The sequence below is a fragment of the Betta splendens genome, chromosome 7, assembly GCF_900634795.4.
Source record: "Betta splendens chromosome 7, fBetSpl5.4, whole genome shotgun sequence".
Taxonomy (NCBI): Eukaryota; Metazoa; Chordata; class Actinopteri; order Anabantiformes; family Osphronemidae; genus Betta; species Betta splendens.
In genome coordinates, this window is record NC_040887.2 from 3,544,238 (window position 1) to 3,564,750 (window position 20,513).

Genomic DNA, 20,513 nt, shown 5'->3' on the forward strand with positions numbered 1-20,513 from the left:
TGAAGATCGTTTTAAATGTTTGCGAACAGCTTCATTTTTAATTCCTGTTTGTTTTCGCCAGACAAACATCTCGTGGAGTCTGAGCGAGACGCTGTTGACTCTGTGCACGAAGGCGGTGTTTTGGAAAAAGGATGTCTGTCGTCATGTGTGTCCTCTCTGTGCCAGCGTGTGGGAAAAGCGCTCAGAGGACACAGAAATGTGCGTTTATCACTTTGAGGACAGAGAGGTGGCAACAGAGCTGCCATTGTGGCAGCTTCCCAGAAAGACGGCCACTTCCCAAGTCTGCCTGTGGACGCAGCTTCCCATAACTCATCTGGCAAACAGGAAGGAATCACAGAGCGGATTGTATGCGTGCTGACCCAAAACAGCTCCATTCCCATTATGCTGTGATGAATGACCCACCAGCAAGTCAGGGAGCCTTTTGGATCAGAGGAGGAGGAAGAGCAGGATGAACTGGGAACGATTAGGGAGTCGCACAGTTCTGCTCAAGGAAGCAAATCTGTGAAGCAGCAGAGAACAGATTAGACCGCTGTGGCGGTGAGAATTACCTTGTCAGGGGGGGGAAGCATGTGCTGTTGTTGACCACAGGGACCTTGGTGCTGCCATGGAGACCAAAGCAGACTGGCCCCCTCCACCCCTGACGGTCTGAGACCCTCTGTCGACGGCACAATGGTCCCGTTCTTGCACCGACGCTATGTGAAGATGCTAATGGCTTGTTTGTACTCATTTCCTAAACAAATACAGATGTGGGCTCCGGTATGTTGTGGTTGGCCTTCATTTCCAGTGTCACGGCCCCTATTGTCTTTCTCTATGAGGGGGACGAGCCTGAGGGGCAGCAGATGATAGGAGAGTGACACACACACACACACACACACACACACACACACACACACACTAACAACATGCAGGGAGGAGAACTGAACTGTAGCGTCTCACAGGACCCATTGTTCTGGTTCAGGTCCGTTGCACTAAGGAGCCTTTCAACAGCAGCATCAATTTTAAACATAGTTTTATTTCAAAAGTACACAAACAGGACCAATATTATTCAATAAGGCAAAGCTCAAATATTAACAACCACTCACGTCAGAGGACTCAAAATCTCACAGTTTATGGGTACCACTTGCAAATTATAAATAGAACTCTTTTTTTTCTTAATTTATATATACACAGTATATTAGAACTCATTTTTTTTAACCATGGAAAAAAAACATTTGATAAACATTTCATTATAACCCAACCACATATAGGCGTCCTCAACCTTTCATATAGTTTTTATTTTCAAAATCACGATGGTCCATATAAAGTTAGTGTGGACCAGTAGGAGGTGCGCTTGTTTTCCTCCACACGGGTTCTACGTGGCTGTAATGCAGAGCTCTGAGCCCAGTAAAGGACCGCGGCGCTTCCTGTCGCTTCCTTGAGGACTCAACATGGTGGCGAGTGTGTCTGTGAATCATTGGACAGCCTGTGCAGTTTCGAAGCTACTAAGTGCATTGTTAGCCTTATTACTACGTCCACGACACTGAAGCGCTCCAGAGAGCTCTCAGTGCCGCTCATGTGATATTGATAAAGCACCTTAATAATAAACTGCTCAGCAGCTCCACTTGCTTTCCATTATCAACTTGTTTCGAATAAGAGCCTTGGAAGCTTCCTCGAGGCTACGGGGACTTTTTGCTTTTTGGTGGTGAGTTAAAATTGGGAATGATGTGTTTTGCGTCTGTGGCCGTGTTGCGATAACGTTGCGTGCCGAGCCGAGCCGAGCCGATCCGAGCCGAGCCGAGCCGAGCCGAGCCGAGCCGAGCTCTGATGGAGAAGCGAGGCCGGCTCCGGTCACCTGGGGAACAAAGCCAGGAGGACGCAGAGCAGGGTGGCGGCCAGACACGGGGAGTGACTGGCAGCTCCGCCGCACTCCATGGAGTTCTCCTGGAGTCAGACGACAACGTGTGGGTCAGTACGACACGAGGCACACACACACACAGTGAGGGAGGGATCCTGTACGGTGCTGGTTCTGCTAATACTGTACCTCTGGGTGGAACGGGTGACAGGTATCGGGGCGCCTCCGGTCTTTTTGCATCTTCAGTCTCTCGCACTTAAGAGATTCATTATGTGCAGCTGGAGTCAAGGCACTAACAGACAACGCTGACTCTCTGCAGGGTGTTTTCCTGCTGGAGTGCATTTCTTGTTTATAATGGGAAGGAATGCGTCTCTCTGAGCGCACAATGGAACGAGGTTCCTCTGGAGCCACAGCACGATAAAAAAAAAAAAAAACTTGACTTGATGAATTTTCTGCTGTCGCCTAGCAACAGAGCATCAGGCTTCACGCTGCAGTTAGCGCTCCGCAACCAAATAAACAGCGGTGGACGTGTATACACAGCGTGACGGCGCTGCATAACATTTGTGAGAAATGCACGTTGGGTATGTGGCGACGAGCAGCGATCTCTCAGTCTGAACCCACCCTGAGCCGGGGCTGCTATTGATCAGCATCCCATCGCAGTGGGCTGTTGTGTAACACACACACACACACACACACACACACACTGGTAGCAGCCCTGGCTTCGGATCTGCTCCTCAACCAGGCTCTCGTCTGTTCCTCCACCATCAGAGCGGGAGGAGGAACGCTGCAGTCTGTGCTTTTCCCATCACGCTAACGCTGACGGACACGCACTGGCTGCAACGATCCCGACACTGGAAGTCATGAGCTGGAAGAGAACGGCAAAAGAAAAAAAAAAAACAAAAACACGCTGTCTGTCCGGGAACGCTGCAGCTCCAGCTGTGCAGCACATTTATGACTGCCTTCAAAAACCATCCATCCATTTATTTATTTATTCATTAGTTTGTTCGTTCTCAGTACCTCTGAATGTTTATTACAAAGTCCTAAATCTCTTTGAAAACTAAGCTGCTGATTATTATTGGTCTTAGATGCTTTTAAACAAGTCTAATGAATTTAATTAAGACTTCCTTTTGTTGACAGAAGGACCTGCTCTCTGGTCCCTATTACATTAACTTCTCTTGCCTTCATCCAAATGAGTCTCATGCGTTGGTTGTTTTAGGATATAAATACACTCGAGTCCTACTTGTCCTGTGCACCCCCCCCCCTCCCCCTCCCGGGTTTGGCCGGAGAAGGATATACATTATTTCGATAGGGTCCATCGTGATTGGCTCGAACATGCTGCAGTCACACTTGTTGTCCACCACCACCATGAAGAGATTACTGCTGGGGATCTGCTGGATCACAAAGGACCTGTCAATCACAGCACAGACAGCCAGAGACAGAGATTTGAGGAAGGAAGTGGGAGAAGGATGAAGGGAAAGCTGAGAGTCAGACTGGCAACTAGACAAGGCGCATGGGTATGATGTAAATTTCCATTTGTGTCAGAGGATTTGTCTCATGAGTGTTCACATTCTCCCCCAGCGGAGCGGAGATGGACTGAGGAGACTCGACTGGATACATGTCAAGAGGACGGCTTATTTTACTGCCAGCTGTCAATAAACACACACAGACATCGATAGAGTCACATCAGCAGGCGCATATATAAAATATACGCACATACTTCTCTAACTCACTCCATCCCCTCGTCTTCTTCATCCCCTTCCATTCTTTCGTCTTTGTTACTGTATATCCTATCCAAGGCGAGCATCAATGAAGTGTTGCAGAATATAAAACACTCCGAAGGAAGACAAATGGGAACCACACGTTCCTGCGCGAATCTTCCCATGGCTTTGTTTTACTGGCCTGAGAGATCAAGCCTCAGCTCGGCCTCCTGGCCAGTGATTTATGGCGGAGGATAAGCTTTATGAAGAAGAGGGCTCGTAAAGATGATCTCTTTTTTTCGGTCACCCTTCGTTCTTTCTCTCTCTCTCTCTCTCTCTCTCTCTCTCTCTCTCTCTCTCTCTCTCTCTCTCTCTCTCTCTCGCGCTCTCTCTCTCTCTCTCTCTCTCTCTCTCGCGCTCTCTCTCTCTCTCTCTCTCTTTCTCTCTTTCTCTCTCTCTCTGCGCACCTTCTGCCGCAGCTCAGCCATTCATCAAGTTCACTGTCAGGCATTTATCAGGCACGTATGAGAACATGCACGTGTGACTGGGTGAACACACAGATGTGCAAACACGCACACACACGGACGGACGGGCACGGACGGACACACACACGCACGCACGCAAGCGGAACGAAGAGAGACAGACTGACAGAAAACCTGCTTTCTACAGAAACATCTTCATTCTTTCTAATTTAATACTACAACTTTAACAAATTTAATCTGATAGGAACAGCCTCCGCTGTCCGAACCACAGTGTCAGTCCCACAGTCCTCCCACTGTGACCAGCCAAACCAGTCATCAGCGTGAATTAGGTGTAATAATCCGCTGACCCCTGCACAGAACCGGGCCGGGCTGATACAAAGCAGAGGAAAGGTTCAACGCGTCCTGACAGCGCAGCTGCTGCCCTTGAACGTAGCACTGAGAAAAGGAGCGTTACAAGGCGGAGACATGCGACAGGATGTGTGCATCGCGCTCCGACACAGACACACACACTGAGACCTGAACACGACGTGGCATCAACATGGCTTCAAATGAGTTTGGCTGGAAATCCACTTTGTTTATGTACAGTAAGTAAAGGCAGACGATGAGAGGCGGCTGTGCAGAATGTACTGCAGTCACTCAGATGTGGTGACGCCACCAGTCTTCTTTTAAAAGTTCTGACAAAACCCTCCAACACAACGTGTCTGAAGCTATTAAAACTCATCTCTGCTTATCAACACATTCTGATCATAAAGGAAAATGTTTCATATTTCCAGCGGTAACAGTTCTAAAAGTCATAGTCGCGCACAGATTGTGTGTGTTTTGTAAAGAATGTTCAGATTTTCCAGAGATTTAATCATTGAATAACTTGCCCATAACCATAACTGCATGGCTTCTATCATCACACTGCACTTAGGCACCTATCATCACAGTTGGGGAATTCGACCAGTAATTACTGTGTGAAGCTTAACAATTACTAATTCAATGAACTGAAGTTGCTCCGGTGAAATCCCAGCACGCGGAATGGCATCGACACGGAGCGAATCCTCATTCGGTTTTAACTTCTCTCGCTACTTTTTAGGAAGGTGGACACAGTGACTCCACGACATGCGATTATAAAAGTATATTCCAAAAAATTCTAATTAGTGTATATTTAAAAAAATATATTTTGTTGCCCATTTGCTGTCATTAATGTCATAGTTAAAAAAACAAAGGCATCTAAAAGCTAAACAACCTGATTAGTTAACAGTTAACAATAAACAATAATTTGTTTATACAGTGCTACAAAAATTCGGGGTAAAATATTATTAATAAAATAATTATAAATCTAACACAAAATGTAGACTTATGAATAGCTATAGGTACGAATATAGGGAAGTACAGATATGAACTATCTGAGCAATAGCACAGTTTGAGTTAGAGTGAGACACAATAAAAGGATGTTGGTTTCACAGACGGTGAAGTCCATTTCTGTCTGTTGAGCTGAAGCCGTCGCTGACTATGACTTTGAGCCTCTCTCTTTACAGGATGTCGGTCATCTGGGATGCAACAGTGCAACATGCAGAGCACTGCTGCTAAAAGTCCCCTCGAAGACACTCTTCAGTTGGACATGACACACACTCTTCTACAGTAAATCTCCTGTTACAGCGTGGAACGCTGGCAACACATTAATGGATGTTGAATCATTCTATAGGAGGCGTTAAGTCATTATATCACTCGCTGAAATTCAGTGTTTTTCATCTTATCGGTCGCTCCGTGTCAGGCATCAGGAAGTAATTAATAAACACAAATACTGTACACACACACACACACACACACGCACGCAGACACAGTGAGAAGAGTCTCAGACATGAGCTGAGGGTGTATTTCATACAGCAAAAGTACGAGTCCCAGTGAACCGAGGAGAGAAAGGCCTCAGTCAGCCCGTAACGTGAAGCAGATGTTTATCGCCAATATCCTCTATTACTAATATGAGCAATAAAGTTCCACAAAACTAAAATAAAAACTCAATTTCACAATGTCAAATTCATTGTGCTTTAAAAAAGATTTATTTGAAGGCGACATGTTGTTCTGAGATCTAAGCCCTGCCTGCTAATCCCAGCTGTGGTGTCATCGGTGACGAGGCCACGTTGTGTCGTGAGTGTGTGTGTGTGTGTGTGTGTGTGTGTGTGTGTGTGTGTGTGTGTGTGTGTGTGTGTGTGTGTGTGTGTGTGTGTCTGTTGGTGCTGGCACATAAAGCAGCGTTTGACACGCTGACCTTGTGTGGCTGTACCGACCATGGACACTAAACACACACACACACACACACACACACACACACACACACATTTTTGAGCTTCGCTGGCAGTTCCACAGCTGGGAGCAATGAAGGTCCGTTGGAGGCATCCAGGGAACACCCGACAATTGCTTGACAGAGAAGCCCAAATTGTTAATGAGGGACCACACTCATTTTCCCACTTTTTCTCCCTCATCTCTAAATACCTCTTATTTCCAACTGACCGAGGACAACGTGTTACTATTTAAAGTGATTGTGATTTTTTTACAAATCTTTGACTGTGAGCTTGTTTTATGGCGCATATTTAACTGAATTATTTTATGTAACGTTGTGTCTGTTCCAGTGTCACATACTTGATGCAGCCATCGCAGTCCACGTTGCCCGTGTTCTCTTTGATGGTTCTCTCGGACACGAAGGCCGGATACTCCGTGTCGCACGGCACCTGCATGGTCCGACCGACTCTCTGAGCTGAAGACAGGAGGACAGAGGAAAGACTCAGAAACAAACTCATAAAACTGTGAAGCCACAAGCGAAGCAACGGCAGAATCGGAACGCTGGGAAATTCCTGGAAACACTCTCAGTTAAATATGCATTTAAAACGGGGAGCACAGCATTTTTGAGATGTTTGCACTGAAAATCCGAGGCAGCCGTTCACAGACTATTGCCTGGACTCTTCTGCCACCCAGAGGTATGAAGGCAAAACACACAACCTTCCATGAGGCTTAATGTAAAGCAGACACATCAAAGCTCCATTTGCGTTCTAAAAGTCAGATTTTCAACATGTGGTTGCGTTTCATGAGCTCAGCTTTATCACACGCCCAGATTTCCACAGATGCTGAGTTACATGCGTAATGTGAACCGCTTTAATTACTGGGCGTCAGCAGTTCGACGCCGATGTGTTGGAAACGGTGCGCGCGCATTTGTGTACACAAATTATATGCGTGTGAGAACCGCGTGAACGTGTGAGATTAGTTCGGCTCCAGGGCCCGTGTAGATTGGGTTACAGCGGGCCACGTCGGGGCGCTGGGCCGGGCGGCGCGGGCCTGTATCTCCATTGTAAATAGATACAGAAAGTGCTGCTAAGACCTGAGGCCAGTCAGCTGTGAAATTGTCTCGACTGCTCGGTGAGCAGCGAAGCCCGGCTCCACTTCATTCAGGATAACAGCGTTTTATGGACTTTCATTTTGGGATCCTGACCCACACACACACACACACACACACACTCAGATACACAACATTTTCATATTAGTTTAGCTAGAATTAATGTAAAACGAACAATGATGCTTAGTAAGGGTTTAATTTCAGCACTGAGCAGCAGCAGCTCAGCAACAATAATATGAGAATGTGTCTGTGTTTATGGAAGAAAAGAAGAGGTAGAAGAAGAAAAGAGTGACATAAAAACCAGAAGAGAAGAGAAAGAGGTGAAGACAGATAAAAAGAGAGGCACACAAAAGCTTGCTCACTGACGTGTCTGGATACTGATACTGTGATCTGCCATTTCTAGTTTTCGGTCTTGTATTGTGCTTTTTTATTCATTTTTTAATTGTTATTCTTTTAATGCACAGACAGGTGTCCACATTAGATTAGTTGAACAATTGTACTAAAAATAATTATTCTTAACTAAAGCCTCCACATATTGAAATTATTATTTATATTGCAATTATTAATTTTAATTATCAGTATTTATAAAATATGAACTCCTCCCAAAAATTATCCAAAATGTTCCAACTAAAAATAATAAGCAGTGTGAGCAGCCATTGGAGGCAATAAGTGTCAGACAGGCCGTCCTACCTTTAGCAGTGAGGTCTGAGTGCCACCAGCTGTACAGGTTGAACTCCACCAGGAATCTAAATGAGGAGAAGTGAGAACTGAGTTTTTAACAGGGCAACAGCTTTTTGTTTATTTTACAAAACTTTAAATTGCAATAGTGACACAGCATTTCACTGTTTCTGCCTGTATTTCATCATGATTTTTATTTTTTAGGAAGTGCATGTAAAATAATTCTTGTTTGGTAACAGACTACATAACATCTAGTGCAGCATCGTGTCACTTGTGTACAGATGGGTCTTCCTTTCACACTACAGTGCCGCCCTTATACGTAAACTAATTAAATCAACCATGTCACTGAACTGAGACAAAAATCTGTGTGTGAAATAATTGTGCATTCATATTTTTAGATCTACTGTACCATTTATTTCTTGCTTTACTTTTACTTTACACATTTCCTTTTTTTACAGGCGCAAGAAGTTCATTCACTAATAAAAGTGACTAAGTGACAAAGCATCGTCTGCACAGTGACAGGCTATAAAATCAGCACTGACGACACTGTCATGATGCAATGCGGCAACAACAGACCACACAGGACGAACCCACAACCCGACGTGGCATCAGAGCGAAGCTCGCTCTGCAGGAAACACCAGGCAGCGATTAGCGCCATTACGCCATCATCGGCGGTCACGTCAACGTGCGCGTGGAGCCACTCGAGAGCAAGCAAGCCGATATGCGCTCGCAGACACACTGGGAACATGCTGCTGCAGGCACACCGGAGACACACAGAAGCCTTACATGACAAGCTCGGTCAGCATCCACCTCACCGCCGAGAAGAAGGCGAGATACGGCTGAAGGAGGGAGGAGAAACCGGTCATGACAGTAGCCAAGGCAGAGGCTGGCAGTGGGACGCAGACAGGGCTCTACTCACATCCAGCAGTGTGTGTCCACTGTCACTGCTCTCGGAGAAGACCCAGCACAGGGCCTGGTAGTCGTACAGCGTGACCCTGGTGAGAGGAACAACACATGGATGAAGCCGCCTTCTGATGCCTTTCACAGGACGGCAGGGATACGCTAACACAGGCTTGGACTAATGCCTCCGCTCTGCCATTACATGCCTGCGGGGCCTGTTGGACCGCTGTGTGAGAACAGGAAGGAAACCTAACCACCACTTTACCTGCGGACAGCGTATTGGACAGACGTGGCAGGAATGCTACGAGGGCGCAACGGAAAGCCGAGAGCTTCCCAGAGGTCCCTCAAAGCGATGTAGGACGGCGCGGGGGGGCGCAGATAATTTGGGGATATTGGAGGGATATTGGAGGATTTAAGGACTTAATAAACCCTGAGGGTGTGAGGTCTGGGGCTGTCTGGATGAGGTTATTAAAGGGATTTCTAAGACACACACATACACTCTAGACACTCTTTATCATGGCCTGTGGACAAATTCCTTCAAAGTGGAGGAGCCTGGGAACGTGTGTGATGTGTGAGTGGGCCCAGTCTCTCCGCAGCCTTGGGTGACGCTCAAACCTCAGAACCGGTGACACACGGCTCCAGCGGCTGCCAGGATCCAATTAGAGCCGGGCCGGGCCACATCACGGTAAACGCAGACGGGCCTGAAGCCTGTGTGTGAGAGGACGTTTCGTCTGCGTGACACCGCTTCCGTCACGTGAACAAAGAGCGCTTCTATCTCAAACTGACGGAGGAAAACTGCCTCCGCCGACAGTCCTGACGCTGACAGATCAAATCAAGTCATCAGCCTGTGTCAACTTTAAGTGGTGGAGTTTAAAACATCTGCACTGTTTATTTAATCGAGGCTAAACTCTGTGTGGCGCTGGGTTAAGACAGATCATACTGGATTCATTAGTGTTAATACTGTATCTATGAGTGCTATAAGTCATCATGCTAATACTTCACTGACACAAGTTAGTATTATTCATTCGTCTGACGCTGTCCTCAGTTTCAAACCATCCTTAATCATCCCACATTGATGATGCAGAGGAAGGTCTTAAAGGCTTCTCTGTTTTCATGAGTGGGACTGTAAACCATCTGCTGTCAGGTTCTGAGGTTCATCCCTGTGATAAATAGACGAGGTTTCCTTCTCACTAGCGCACACCGTGTGTGTGTGTGTGTGTGTGTGTGTGTGTGTGTGTGTGTGTGTGTGTGTGTGTGTGTGTGTGTGTGTGTGTGTGTGTGTGTGTGTGTGTGTGTGTGTGTGTGTAAGGACTAAGTTTCTCCTAATGCTCCCGTTTCAGGAAAAGATTTTGTGTAATCCCCAAACTCAGAACTCCGCCGAGTGAGGGGTCAGAGTTCAACGCTGAATAGCTCAGCGCGATTGACCAAGTTAAGAGCTGTCAGCGCCAGAGGAGACGTGCTCTCATTCTTTGGCCGGCGATATTCTGCACGTACAGTGAGACTCGCTGGCAGGTGGACTGACGACACTGTAGAGGAAACACTCACCTCCTGAAAGAGCCCATCTGCAGGAGCTTACTCATTACAGCTCCCTCCGGTTCTCCAAAGAACTTTCCTGTCTAGGAAAGAGGAGAACAGTTTTCCTTAATGAAATGGGTCATAAAAAAAAACACAGCCTAAAATAATAGACGGTGCTGGTATCATTCATAACCCAAACCTTCCATTCAACCCCAAATAAATTCCCTTGCACACAAAGCTTCCCTGAGCCAAATTCCAAAGCATCTCATGCCACAATACAAACAAACAACCTGGACCCACAGGAGAAGCTGTTCATGTGAACAAACGCCATCTCCATAATAGGTGATGCCTTCAGGAGACGCATCCCAGAGAGCGTGTTGGCATGACTGAAACAATCGGCTGTTTTTTTAATTGATTCATGTGAGATGTTGGAAAAATAATGAAAGACAGAGCTGATAATAACATTTGCATTCATTCTTTAGCTTGACAAGGCGCTGAGCTTGTCCACACTGACCCGCGTCCACTGATGCCACTCTGTTGGGATGCGCATCAACTCTTTCTGCTCCTGCAGCCTCCTCTCCTCACACACATCATGGCCGGAACAGCACATCCCGTCAGATCCTCCAGCAAAAGCACTCACATATCCAATTCAACATGTTGACGGATCACAGTCATGTCACCTTGTTAGCTAATGGCCTTTTCACTGCATTAAGGGGAAACAATCTGACAAGTGAATCCCTAAATGCTCCGTCACCCCTCAAATTAAAACCCAGCGAGGAGGAGATGCGCGCGGGGGAAGAAAAGGACATTGACAGCCAGCGGACTGGCTTAGATGAGCCAAAGCCAGAATGACAGCGTGTCTGATGACGGCTGAGCAGAGGGTAGATACGAGGGCAGCACCGTGTCTCAGAGCACAGTAAACAACTGCATTACGCGTGGGCTGCAGCTACAGCAGCAGATCTGAGGCAAGAGATGAAACGGTGGATTAAAGTTACAGCTGGGCTTAGTGTCTGTGTGCTCTCACCAGGGTGTAGTCCTCTGCCACCAGGATGAAGCCGTTGTTGTCAATGAGGTAGCAGCTGATGTTCTGTTGGGAAACCAAGGGTTAGAGGGCAAACCGGGCGACAGGAGCGCGGAGGCTTGACTGAGAGGAGGAAGAGTCACTGACCTCATCGTCACAGCTTATGGAGCATTTACCGTCGAGAGCTGCACACTGGAAAATAAGAGCAAACGCACACACGCATCACTCAGAATGTCACAACATGTGAATGTGTTAGAGAACGGATTGATCAGCTGTGTGTGTGTGTGTGTGTGTGTGTGTGTGTGTGTGTGTGTGTGTGTGTGTGTGTGTGTGTGTGTGTGTGTGTACTGTACCTGCCGGCTGGCTGTCCAGAACTTCCTGTGAAAGAACTCCAGTTTCATCTGAATGCCCACAGCTGAAACAGAGATGTTTGTGTCACCGTTGTGTGATCTCTGCATTGATGCACATGAGCCCGCTCAGAAGTACACGGATCATTAATTAACCCCACATGAGGCCTAATGCACAGCAGCACGCACGGGAATCATACGACGACATGTGGGAACTGTGTGTGAATGTCTGCACCGTCTGCACAGGTTGAACCACATCAAAATGCAGTTTGACTCCATTCTGAATCAGAGCTGCCCAAATGAAATCCAAGGCGTCCCTCAGTCGCCTCCCTGTTGTTATCGCAACAGTCCCAGATGCTCTCCTGGGAGCCTCACACAGCAGGTCCCCAAGTCAGCAGATCTGGCCCGAATTCCTTGCCTGGAAAAAAGGCCGTCACTGACCTTAAATTTAGGGAAAGATTGGCACATTGGCCACAAGCTTGTCACTCCCCAGCTCCTCTCCCACTAACCCCAGATATTAGGACTCCGAGGCCCCTCGCTTTCTCTCAGCGGGAGTTTCCCATGCATCACGGGTCTTTAACTCTTTCCAGGAGCAGGAAACAGAAACAGGTAGAATTCCAGTGTCCAGTCACTGTAGATAACATTTATACAATATATACAGTACAAGCAACCGGTTTCAGGATAAAAAAGTGTGTGAAAGTAGAAATATTATATACTTAGCTCTATTATTTTGTGGGTAGTTTTCAGAATTATCTAGTATGTAGTGGAAATGCTACTGTCAATCAGTGAGAAGCAGTTCTTTGACTGGTGTGACTGACTGTCTACGTGCAGTGCGGTGCTGCTGGGGCCTGTTTTAGCCCGTGCCCAGAGGAACAGGTGCAGATTATCCCATCATAAGCTTTGCCAGATCCTTTCAGCAGCCCACCATCTCTACACCCACATGGAAAACCCATGAGGAGAGTCTAATTTAAGGCGCTGGGCAACGGCAGTGGAAACGCATACGGAGAACCTAGATCAGGAAGCCAGCAACAGACGCAGGATCAGCTGCTCCACAATAGTCAAAACAAAAGGAAATAATGTTGGAAGAGGGGGAAACGGCGAGGATTTAATCCTGAAACGTGATACGGACGGCGAAGGACAGAGCTGAAAGTGGCGTTTTCATTGCTGTTCAGCAAAGAAAATACCTGGAAGCATAAATCCACTCCGCTGAGTGCAGGTGTCTGCTCACTAAAACGGCATTAGGAGGTTAAAAGTGCACTGACGCCGCCTGAAGGTTGGCTCGGAACTAAAACAAAACCCCAAATCTTTCACTAATGCTCAGGGATTTTCTGTGGCGTGGGGGAACATTTAATTTCCCTAGGTGTGATTCGGGAACTTGGAGCATTTACGCTCTGAGCTGGCTTTATGAATACAAAGATGAAAAAGGGGAGAAACGCAGTCCAAATCCGTCCCGTGGTCCGTCTCCCATCAGACGTCTGGGGTCGGAGCCGCTCCCAGCTCTGCCGTGCAGATGTACGCAGCTATGTGCAGGTTTAGAGGAGTGCTCGTCCAGCAGCATCGCTCCACGGGCGGCAGATCCCCTCCAGACGCTGGGCAGCGTTCAGAGCACGAGCTGCTGTTGCGTCTCATCGTCTGCGATTGTTGCTGCAAAATCCGAAAAGCAAAAAAAACGCAGCAGCCAGACTCTGTCCTGGTTGTTTGTTTCGCGGCTTTAGTCGCTGCACACAAACACAACTGTCTGAAGCCATCGTGCACATGGGCTCGTAGCAAACACAAAGGTGTCGTCACACATCGGAGGACGTAATGCTGGCGCGTGTGCCCTCAGAGCATGCATGCTAATGTTAATGCGTCTCAGCCTCTGTGCAGCCTCATACTGTCACACGTTCACCAGAGGAAGCAGATATAAGCCGGTGACGCATACACTTCACATGGTATTCTATATGACATGATGAAAGTAATTGTCATGCCCTTCAGCGGACCAGCGGATATAAACGGAGACGGACAGGAGGGCAAACGGTTCTGGGTTCTGGCAAATCAGCTTGTAAGCTTAATAACAGTCATTGTTCAGTGTGATTAGATTGTTAATCTCCCCCCGTGCACTTTTTGCTTCCCAGAGCTCCTATGGGCTTAGCATCAATCTAACATGCAAGAATGAAATTTTAAAGGATAAATCCGTGTACATTTACTGCAACAGCTTAGGATCATGCTGCGTGTGCATGTGGACGCTCGCGTCCCACGCCGGCAGCGTTTGCGCCTGCGGCTAACGCATAACATCATCAGAGCGTTCGCCGTTCGTGGAGACGCACGACGACTCCCATCTGATTTGATCTGGTTCATCTCCTGCCAGGAAAGCAGGAGGTGGAGGGAACATGTGTGCGGTGTGATTTAAGAGGCACGGCGGTCCACAGGGAAATGACACAGCGTCACGCTCACCAATACGACGGGGGACGGGGAGCGCACGCGAGCAAAACACACACCAAGACAAAGGGGGGGTGTTGATGCAGAATCAACAAAGATGCAATTAGGCGAAAAGAAGGAGGCAAATGGAATGAAAACCTATAAATAACAACGTGAATTAAAGTAGAGGAGACAAAGCCAGAGATTGAGAGACTGCAAGAGAGCAACAGAGAGATAAACAGAGCGAGAGAGCGAGTGAGAGAGAGAGAGAGAGAGAAAGCGAGCGAGTGAGCGAGCGAGAGAGCGAAGCAGCGCTCCCTAACTCCTGATTCCCAGACTGGCAGCTCCGTGCTCCGATCCGCACACGCTCGCGGCTTTCACCGCCATGCAGACGGCAACACGGGCTTCTGCCGCCGAGCCCGGCCTCTCCAATTACACCCACTGACCATATCAGCCTGCACACACGGGGAAAGTCAAGACAGGCTGAGCTCACTGCCTCGCACCCGCAGCCGATGGATCATCAACAGACGACGGCCAGCGGAGTTCACACGGGGAGCTAAAGGAACAGCAAACGCGAGCGGCCCAAGGACGACCGGCAGAGATGAGAGGTAGGAGGAGTGTGTGTTGGTGTGTAGCGTGCAGTGTGTGCTGGGTTCCACCAGCTACAGCCGTGGGTAAAGTGTTGTGTAACTAAGTAACGGTGCCTGCTGTGGGTTGTGTGTGTACTTTGGGCCGGAGGGGAGCCCCTCTCTGCTGCTGACCTCGTTCCACAGCCGCCGCGCTCCGCTCGGCTCCTTCCATGTGCGTACGAGTCAGTTCACGAGTAGGAGCACGCGTGTAATCGATTGCGTTCTCGCGTGCGTGGAACCGGGCAGCGTAGCGTTAGAAGGAGCAGCTGTGCTCAACAGCTGAGATGAGGAGCACCTGGATGCAGTGCAAGGCCGTAAACAGGCAGCAAAACATTACACGTCTTAGATCAAATAATATCTATAAAATAGATTTAGACAGAAGCAGCAGAGAAGAAAATATTGGGCATATTATCTAATAGATGATGACGGCTGATGGTGTAGTTTAAACATTAAACCAACCCAACCCTGATAAAAAGGCTAAGCTGTTTGGTAGGATATTTTAGCTCTCATGCTTGTGCAAATAAACAGGAGGCATCGAATCTAACTGTTCTAGGTCTATGTGTTGACAACGTAAGATACGTTCTGAGGCTTGGTTTCATTGAGCCGCGAGCTGCTTCAGCCAAAGCTATAAATACTGCTGCAATGTTCCAGAAGGAATGGACATGTGAAGTCATCTCTGAGGGAATCAGACACCTAATATCTGCTGCGTATGGATTTGTGTGTGGGTGGAGCGTAGGTGAGGGGTGAGGAGTCACCCAGGGCCACTGTCTAAGGAGGGTGGGAGGTGGGAGATAGCGCATTAGCAACGCGAGTAAGTTTGCTCAACAAAGAGCAGAGCGAAAAGAAAGACCGGCCTTTGTCAACTTCCTTTCCAACTGTTTTCTTGCCAAAGCAGAGAATAACTGAGCCCATGTGACCTCCCTCCGTCTCCACAGTGGCACTGGTGTGTTCCATCCTCTCCCTCCTCACGCTGACGCGCGCCTGTCCCAAGGAGTGCACCTGCAACAGCAACACCAAGGTGGTGGACTGCCGAGGCCGAGGCCTCTACGACGTCCCCCGCCGGATGCTCCCAGACACCCAGGAGCTGTACCTCCAGGACAACCGCATTCGGGGCCTGGGCTCCATGGCCTTCAGAGAGGTGCCCCTGGTTCGCGTCCTCGACGTATCCAACAACTCCATCACGTCCGTTTCGCCCACCGCTCTGCTGGGGCTCCGGAACCTGCAGCGCCTCAGCCTGGCTCACAACGGCCTCCGAGAGGTGGACAAGCGGCTGCTCGGACCCGTCCGCTCCCTCTCCCACCTGGACCTCTCGCACAACAGGTTGAGATGATCCCCGTGTGAGCGAAACGCCTGTAAACCCTCCGTCTTGTGTGATTTGCTGGTCGTGTGCTTTCCCTCAGCTTGTGGGGCTTGTCTGGAGCCATGGGGGACAGTCTGAGGAACCTCAGCCACCTGGGGCTGGCGCACAACAGGCTAACGCGGCTGGACCGCTCCCTGTTGGAGGCCTTGACCCACTTGGACAGCCTCACGCTGCGGGACAACCCCTGGAGGTGTGACTGCCAGCTTATCGGCCTCAAGCTCTGGCTGGAGACCTACCTCTTCAAAGGTTAGATCACCAGTGGCTCAGGGCCGCAGACGCTTCCATCACGCATCCATCACACTGCCTTTCCCACTGGGCACAGAATCCAACTATGCCCATATTTAATTATGGAAACACCAAATTACCATAAAACACCATCATTTGCACAACGAATGAACCCGCCATAGGAGTAGTCACATTTATATTCATAAAACTATAGAGCAGCTTGCACATGGCATGCTGTGATTAACATGAGCTCAAGCATTCACCCGCTGCCGTCCGGCCGCTCGAGTGACGTGCTCCTTGTACAGCTACAGGCTAGAACTGTACGCAGGCATCGCGTTCCGCTCCAGACCGACCCCATCGTGCAACGTTAGGTAACAGTACACACCGCACAAACAATACTAGGCTCACTGGGAGCTGGCTGGTCCGCCCACATGCCTACGCGCCTTCGTCCCATCGTCTGAAAATTCTAATTAGTGTAAAACATAACAATGGACCCAGATAAAAGCAAGTACAGTGTGTTTAATACGAAGCCTGTGGTTAATCCGGCAGAAAGAAGGAGAGGAACATGGGGCAGAGCCGCCTAGAGATACGCAATAAAGAGCATGTACAGGACACTGAAGGCATCTGATGAATCCTATCTGCCTAACTTCATTCAGCTGCAGCTGGAATCAGCCAGGAGACTCTGCTCGACTTGTAGATCCTGTCACACCTGCTAATGCAGCTCATTAGAGTAAAGAGCGGCGCCCTGACCCTTCCCTGTCTCCTCAGGCGGCGCTGTGGACGAGGCGCTGTGTTCCCAGCCAGAGGAAATGAGGGACAGAGACTTGCAGAAAGTCCCGTACCAGCTCTTCCACGCCTGCATGACAACCAGCTACCACTACCTGTTCGCCAACATACACCACCTGGAGTCCGAGAGGCTGCTCCGGGGCCACACCCACGGAAACCACGCCCACCCCTCCAGCCACGCCCTCCACGTCCCCATGGCGATGGGGGAGGGCTTCGGCGGCGGCGGAGGGGGGGGAGGCGGCGGGGGGGGCATGCCGGAGTGCGAACCCAAGCAGAAGCAGCGACCCGTCAACCTGCGGCACGCCATCGCCACGGTGATCATCACCGGCGTGGTGTGCGGCATCGTGTGCCTGATGATGCTGGCGGCAGCGGTGTACGGCTGCGCCTACGCCGCCATCATGGCCAAGTACCAGCGGGAGCTGAAGAAGAACGAGGAGCAGGCGGCGGCGGCGGCGCAGAGGGCGGACCACGCCGCGGCGGGTGCTAAGGAGCCGCTGGAGAACGCCATCGCCTAGGAGACGGAGGCGGAGGCAGCAAACCTTTAACGCAGCCGTCTGCGGACGTCACGCGTGTGCGTGTGTGTGAGGCTGATGGGGGGAGGAGGGAGGCTCTGTTTGTGTGTGTTCGCTCATTTCTGAGACTCGGGTAGCTAACTGCCACAGGTACAGTATTTGACTATGCACTGAGGTTTTAGGGGCAGGCCAAAGAATTCAGACGCGCCGATTCCATTTTGTCTGGAAAAATGCATATCACAGAGAAACAAATTGATATATTTTTAACTGTGTGTTTGTATATAACAGTGGTGTTGAAGATGGATTTCAGAAATTGTCTTTGAGATGTCGATTTAAAATGTTATAGTAGGCAGCTGCAGTCACTTTAGCTCTGTTTGTATCAATACTGTGAGCGAATGAGAACAAGAATGAAACTGTGTCAGTGTTTTGCTCGAATGCGTTCAGTGTTTGCACATGTTAATTAAGGAGTCTGTGCCTAATAATGTGACATCGTTTTGTAGAGGAATCCAATTTCTTAAAAGGATATTTTTTGACTACTGAGGTGGAGATGAGCAGTTTATTGAAGCAATAATGAAACAGGCTAATGTGATGTGAAGAGCAGCAGAAGCTTGTTGTTCTATGACTTTACGGGTTCGTCGTCATCCATACAAACAATATTGAACGCATCCTAAAACTGCGGAGAGTTTGTGAGTTAATGCTGATTACATAAAGGCAGTCCTGTCGTCCACTCTGTGTTATATAAAATACCGATAATAAAAAAATACATTTGAACGGATCTCTGTACTATATGTATAGTGGTAACTGATTTAATAAGGCATTCAATGGAGAAACATTAAAAGAGGAATATTTTCGAAAAGCGTTTTCATTTTCTGGCCTAAATTGTGTATTTTCTTATTGGTTCTGTGAGGAAATATTTGTAACGACACAGGAAATTCTGTCTATTCTACCTATGTGCAAGATAAATTATTATTTCACTACTAGAACAGAGAAGGTGAATTATATAAAGCATCAAATGACTTGTAATGGAGAACTACAGCAACAACAATAATAATAACAATAATAATAAAATAATAATAATAATAAAATCTAAAAACGTTTGAGGGATTGCTGCACAGATGCTTCGAGCTTCACGCCCGACCTGCCTTTTGTGGCTCTGCACGTGTCTGTGGATGTGACCACAAACGGACACGCACACGCACACACACGGTAACATTGTGACTCAAGTGATGTCTGCAGGCCCCGTGTGACGTCACCAGCCTGTCCTGTTAACTTAGTGTATTAGTGTATTCACAAGTCTCCAGCTCAGTGGAGCACGGGCCGGCGAAAACTGGCCCTAACCGGCCCACGCTACATTTGCATTCTAGCCTACATCTCTCCTCCCATCTGAGCCTCTTATATAAACCCATCCTTACAGTCATCCCCTGATGTGGCGAGCGCGATCATCATTACTGTACATCAGCGCCCACTCTAACGAGGGATTGGTGAATTTGGATTGAAATTAGTCATTTATTCTGCTGCTTGGGAGAGGACGGTGTTATCTTCGGAGAACAGGGATGGAGTCGTTGGGGTCAAAGCTGACTGTGGGCCGGTGCAAAACGCAGGCTGCTTGTGAACTGTTAGCTACAAATCTGATGCGCAGCCCTCGTGCGAGTGAGCGTGCGTGCTTGTGTGTGCTTGTGTGTGCGCGGCCTGGCACCACACAGACTCTCCCATCTCTGTCCTTCTGCTCCACTGGTTCCCCCTTAGGCCCCGAGTACCCACAATGCTCTGCTTTCATGTCAACACAGCCAGGCACCGTGAAATTATTTTCTCTTTTTCTGCCCTTTTATTTCGTCTCTTATTTTATCACTGCGTTCCCAACATGCTCTGGTCTTTTACCTCAGCTGGCATTACCCACCCTTATCTACCGAGAGGAGGAGGTACTTAAAGTACGCGGAGGAAGAAAGCCGTGCTTGTTTGTCCCTGGAATATGCTGACCAGGGGAATGCATTGAAATGCTCTCCTTCCAGTTCACTGTGGTGGAGACAATAACCTGCTTGTTTCAGACTTGTACATGTAGCCTCATGTCGATGCCCATGTGAATACTTTCATCACTTGTTTGTATTTTTCCACATCGACTCAATTAATGAGTCAAATTATTTCATTTGTCATGCTTGAAAACAAAAAAGTGTGTTTCTCAATTCTCCACTGTGCTGCAGGGAAAAATGACATTATTCCCATAATCCATAGAATAATGAGTGAGGTCATCCTGTGCCTTTGGGAGGCGCGGGAAGCTAACGATGCCACGATGCCATATCACGTCACACCGTAACCGTTTTGAAACCATATCCGTTTAATTTGTGCAGCACAAACTGTCATCAAGTAGCTCATTGTACCGACACGGGAGAGAAGCCGTAGGGCGGGGGTCACCTTGACGTACGTAAGAAAGGCAGACGACTTAAAAGGCAAACTGAACAGTGCACAACAGGCTTTTTATGACACTGCCTCCTATTAGTATATTTAGACATAAATATTCTTGGATGCAGAGGTCTATGAGATGCTGCACTCTCGCCTTCTCCTCAGCATACGTTTCATCCAGGGGCCGGCGCGCAGACAAAAAAAGCAGCACATGTGGGCAGAAAGTGTTTCAGCTCGAACGCAGGAAAATAAGTAGGGGCCGGCGACGAGGGAGCAGCGAAACAAAGCCTGAATAGCAGGCGAAGGAAGGGAATATTGCAGCCTCTGTCAGCGTGGAAGTGTGTGTGGACGCGAAAGAGCCTC

At 48.4% G+C, this 20,513-nt stretch overlaps 2 protein-coding genes across 4 annotated transcripts in view; one reads left to right on the forward strand and one right to left on the reverse strand.

The window, feature by feature from the left end:
- Positions 1-992: 992 nt before the first annotated feature.
- Positions 993-20,513, reverse strand: part of cacna2d3a (calcium channel, voltage-dependent, alpha 2/delta subunit 3a) — a 65,065-nt gene continuing 45,544 nt past the window's right edge. For 2 of the 3 annotated variants that reach the window (XM_055510573.1, XM_055510572.1), the window contains 11 exons: positions 11,851-11,912; positions 11,645-11,689; positions 11,501-11,563; positions 10,507-10,577; positions 8,981-9,056; positions 8,848-8,900; positions 8,074-8,129; positions 6,636-6,750; positions 3,123-3,238; positions 2,021-2,100; positions 993-1,920 (listed from right to left, as the gene is read on the reverse strand). In XM_055510573.1, coding sequence (XP_055366548.1) covers positions 1,828-1,920; positions 2,021-2,100; positions 3,123-3,238; positions 6,636-6,750; positions 8,074-8,129; positions 8,848-8,900; positions 8,981-9,056; positions 10,507-10,577; positions 11,501-11,563; positions 11,645-11,689; positions 11,851-11,912 — 830 coding nt within the window. In that variant the 3' untranslated portion in view covers positions 993-1,827. The remainder of the gene's footprint in view (positions 1,921-2,020; positions 2,101-3,122; positions 3,239-6,635; positions 6,751-8,073; positions 8,130-8,847; positions 8,901-8,980; positions 9,057-10,506; positions 10,578-11,500; positions 11,564-11,644; positions 11,690-11,850; positions 11,913-20,513) is intronic. The other variant, XR_008695220.1, reaches the window with a different exon arrangement.
- Positions 14,245-18,609, forward strand: LOC114858229 (leucine-rich repeat and transmembrane domain-containing protein 1). Its single transcript, XM_029155176.3, has 4 exons — positions 14,245-14,849; positions 15,806-16,190; positions 16,271-16,476; positions 17,224-18,609. Exons 1-4 carry the CDS (start codon positions 14,843-14,845, stop codon positions 17,754-17,756), a joined length of 1,131 nt encoding a protein of 376 aa, XP_029011009.1. The 5' UTR covers positions 14,245-14,842; the 3' UTR covers positions 17,757-18,609.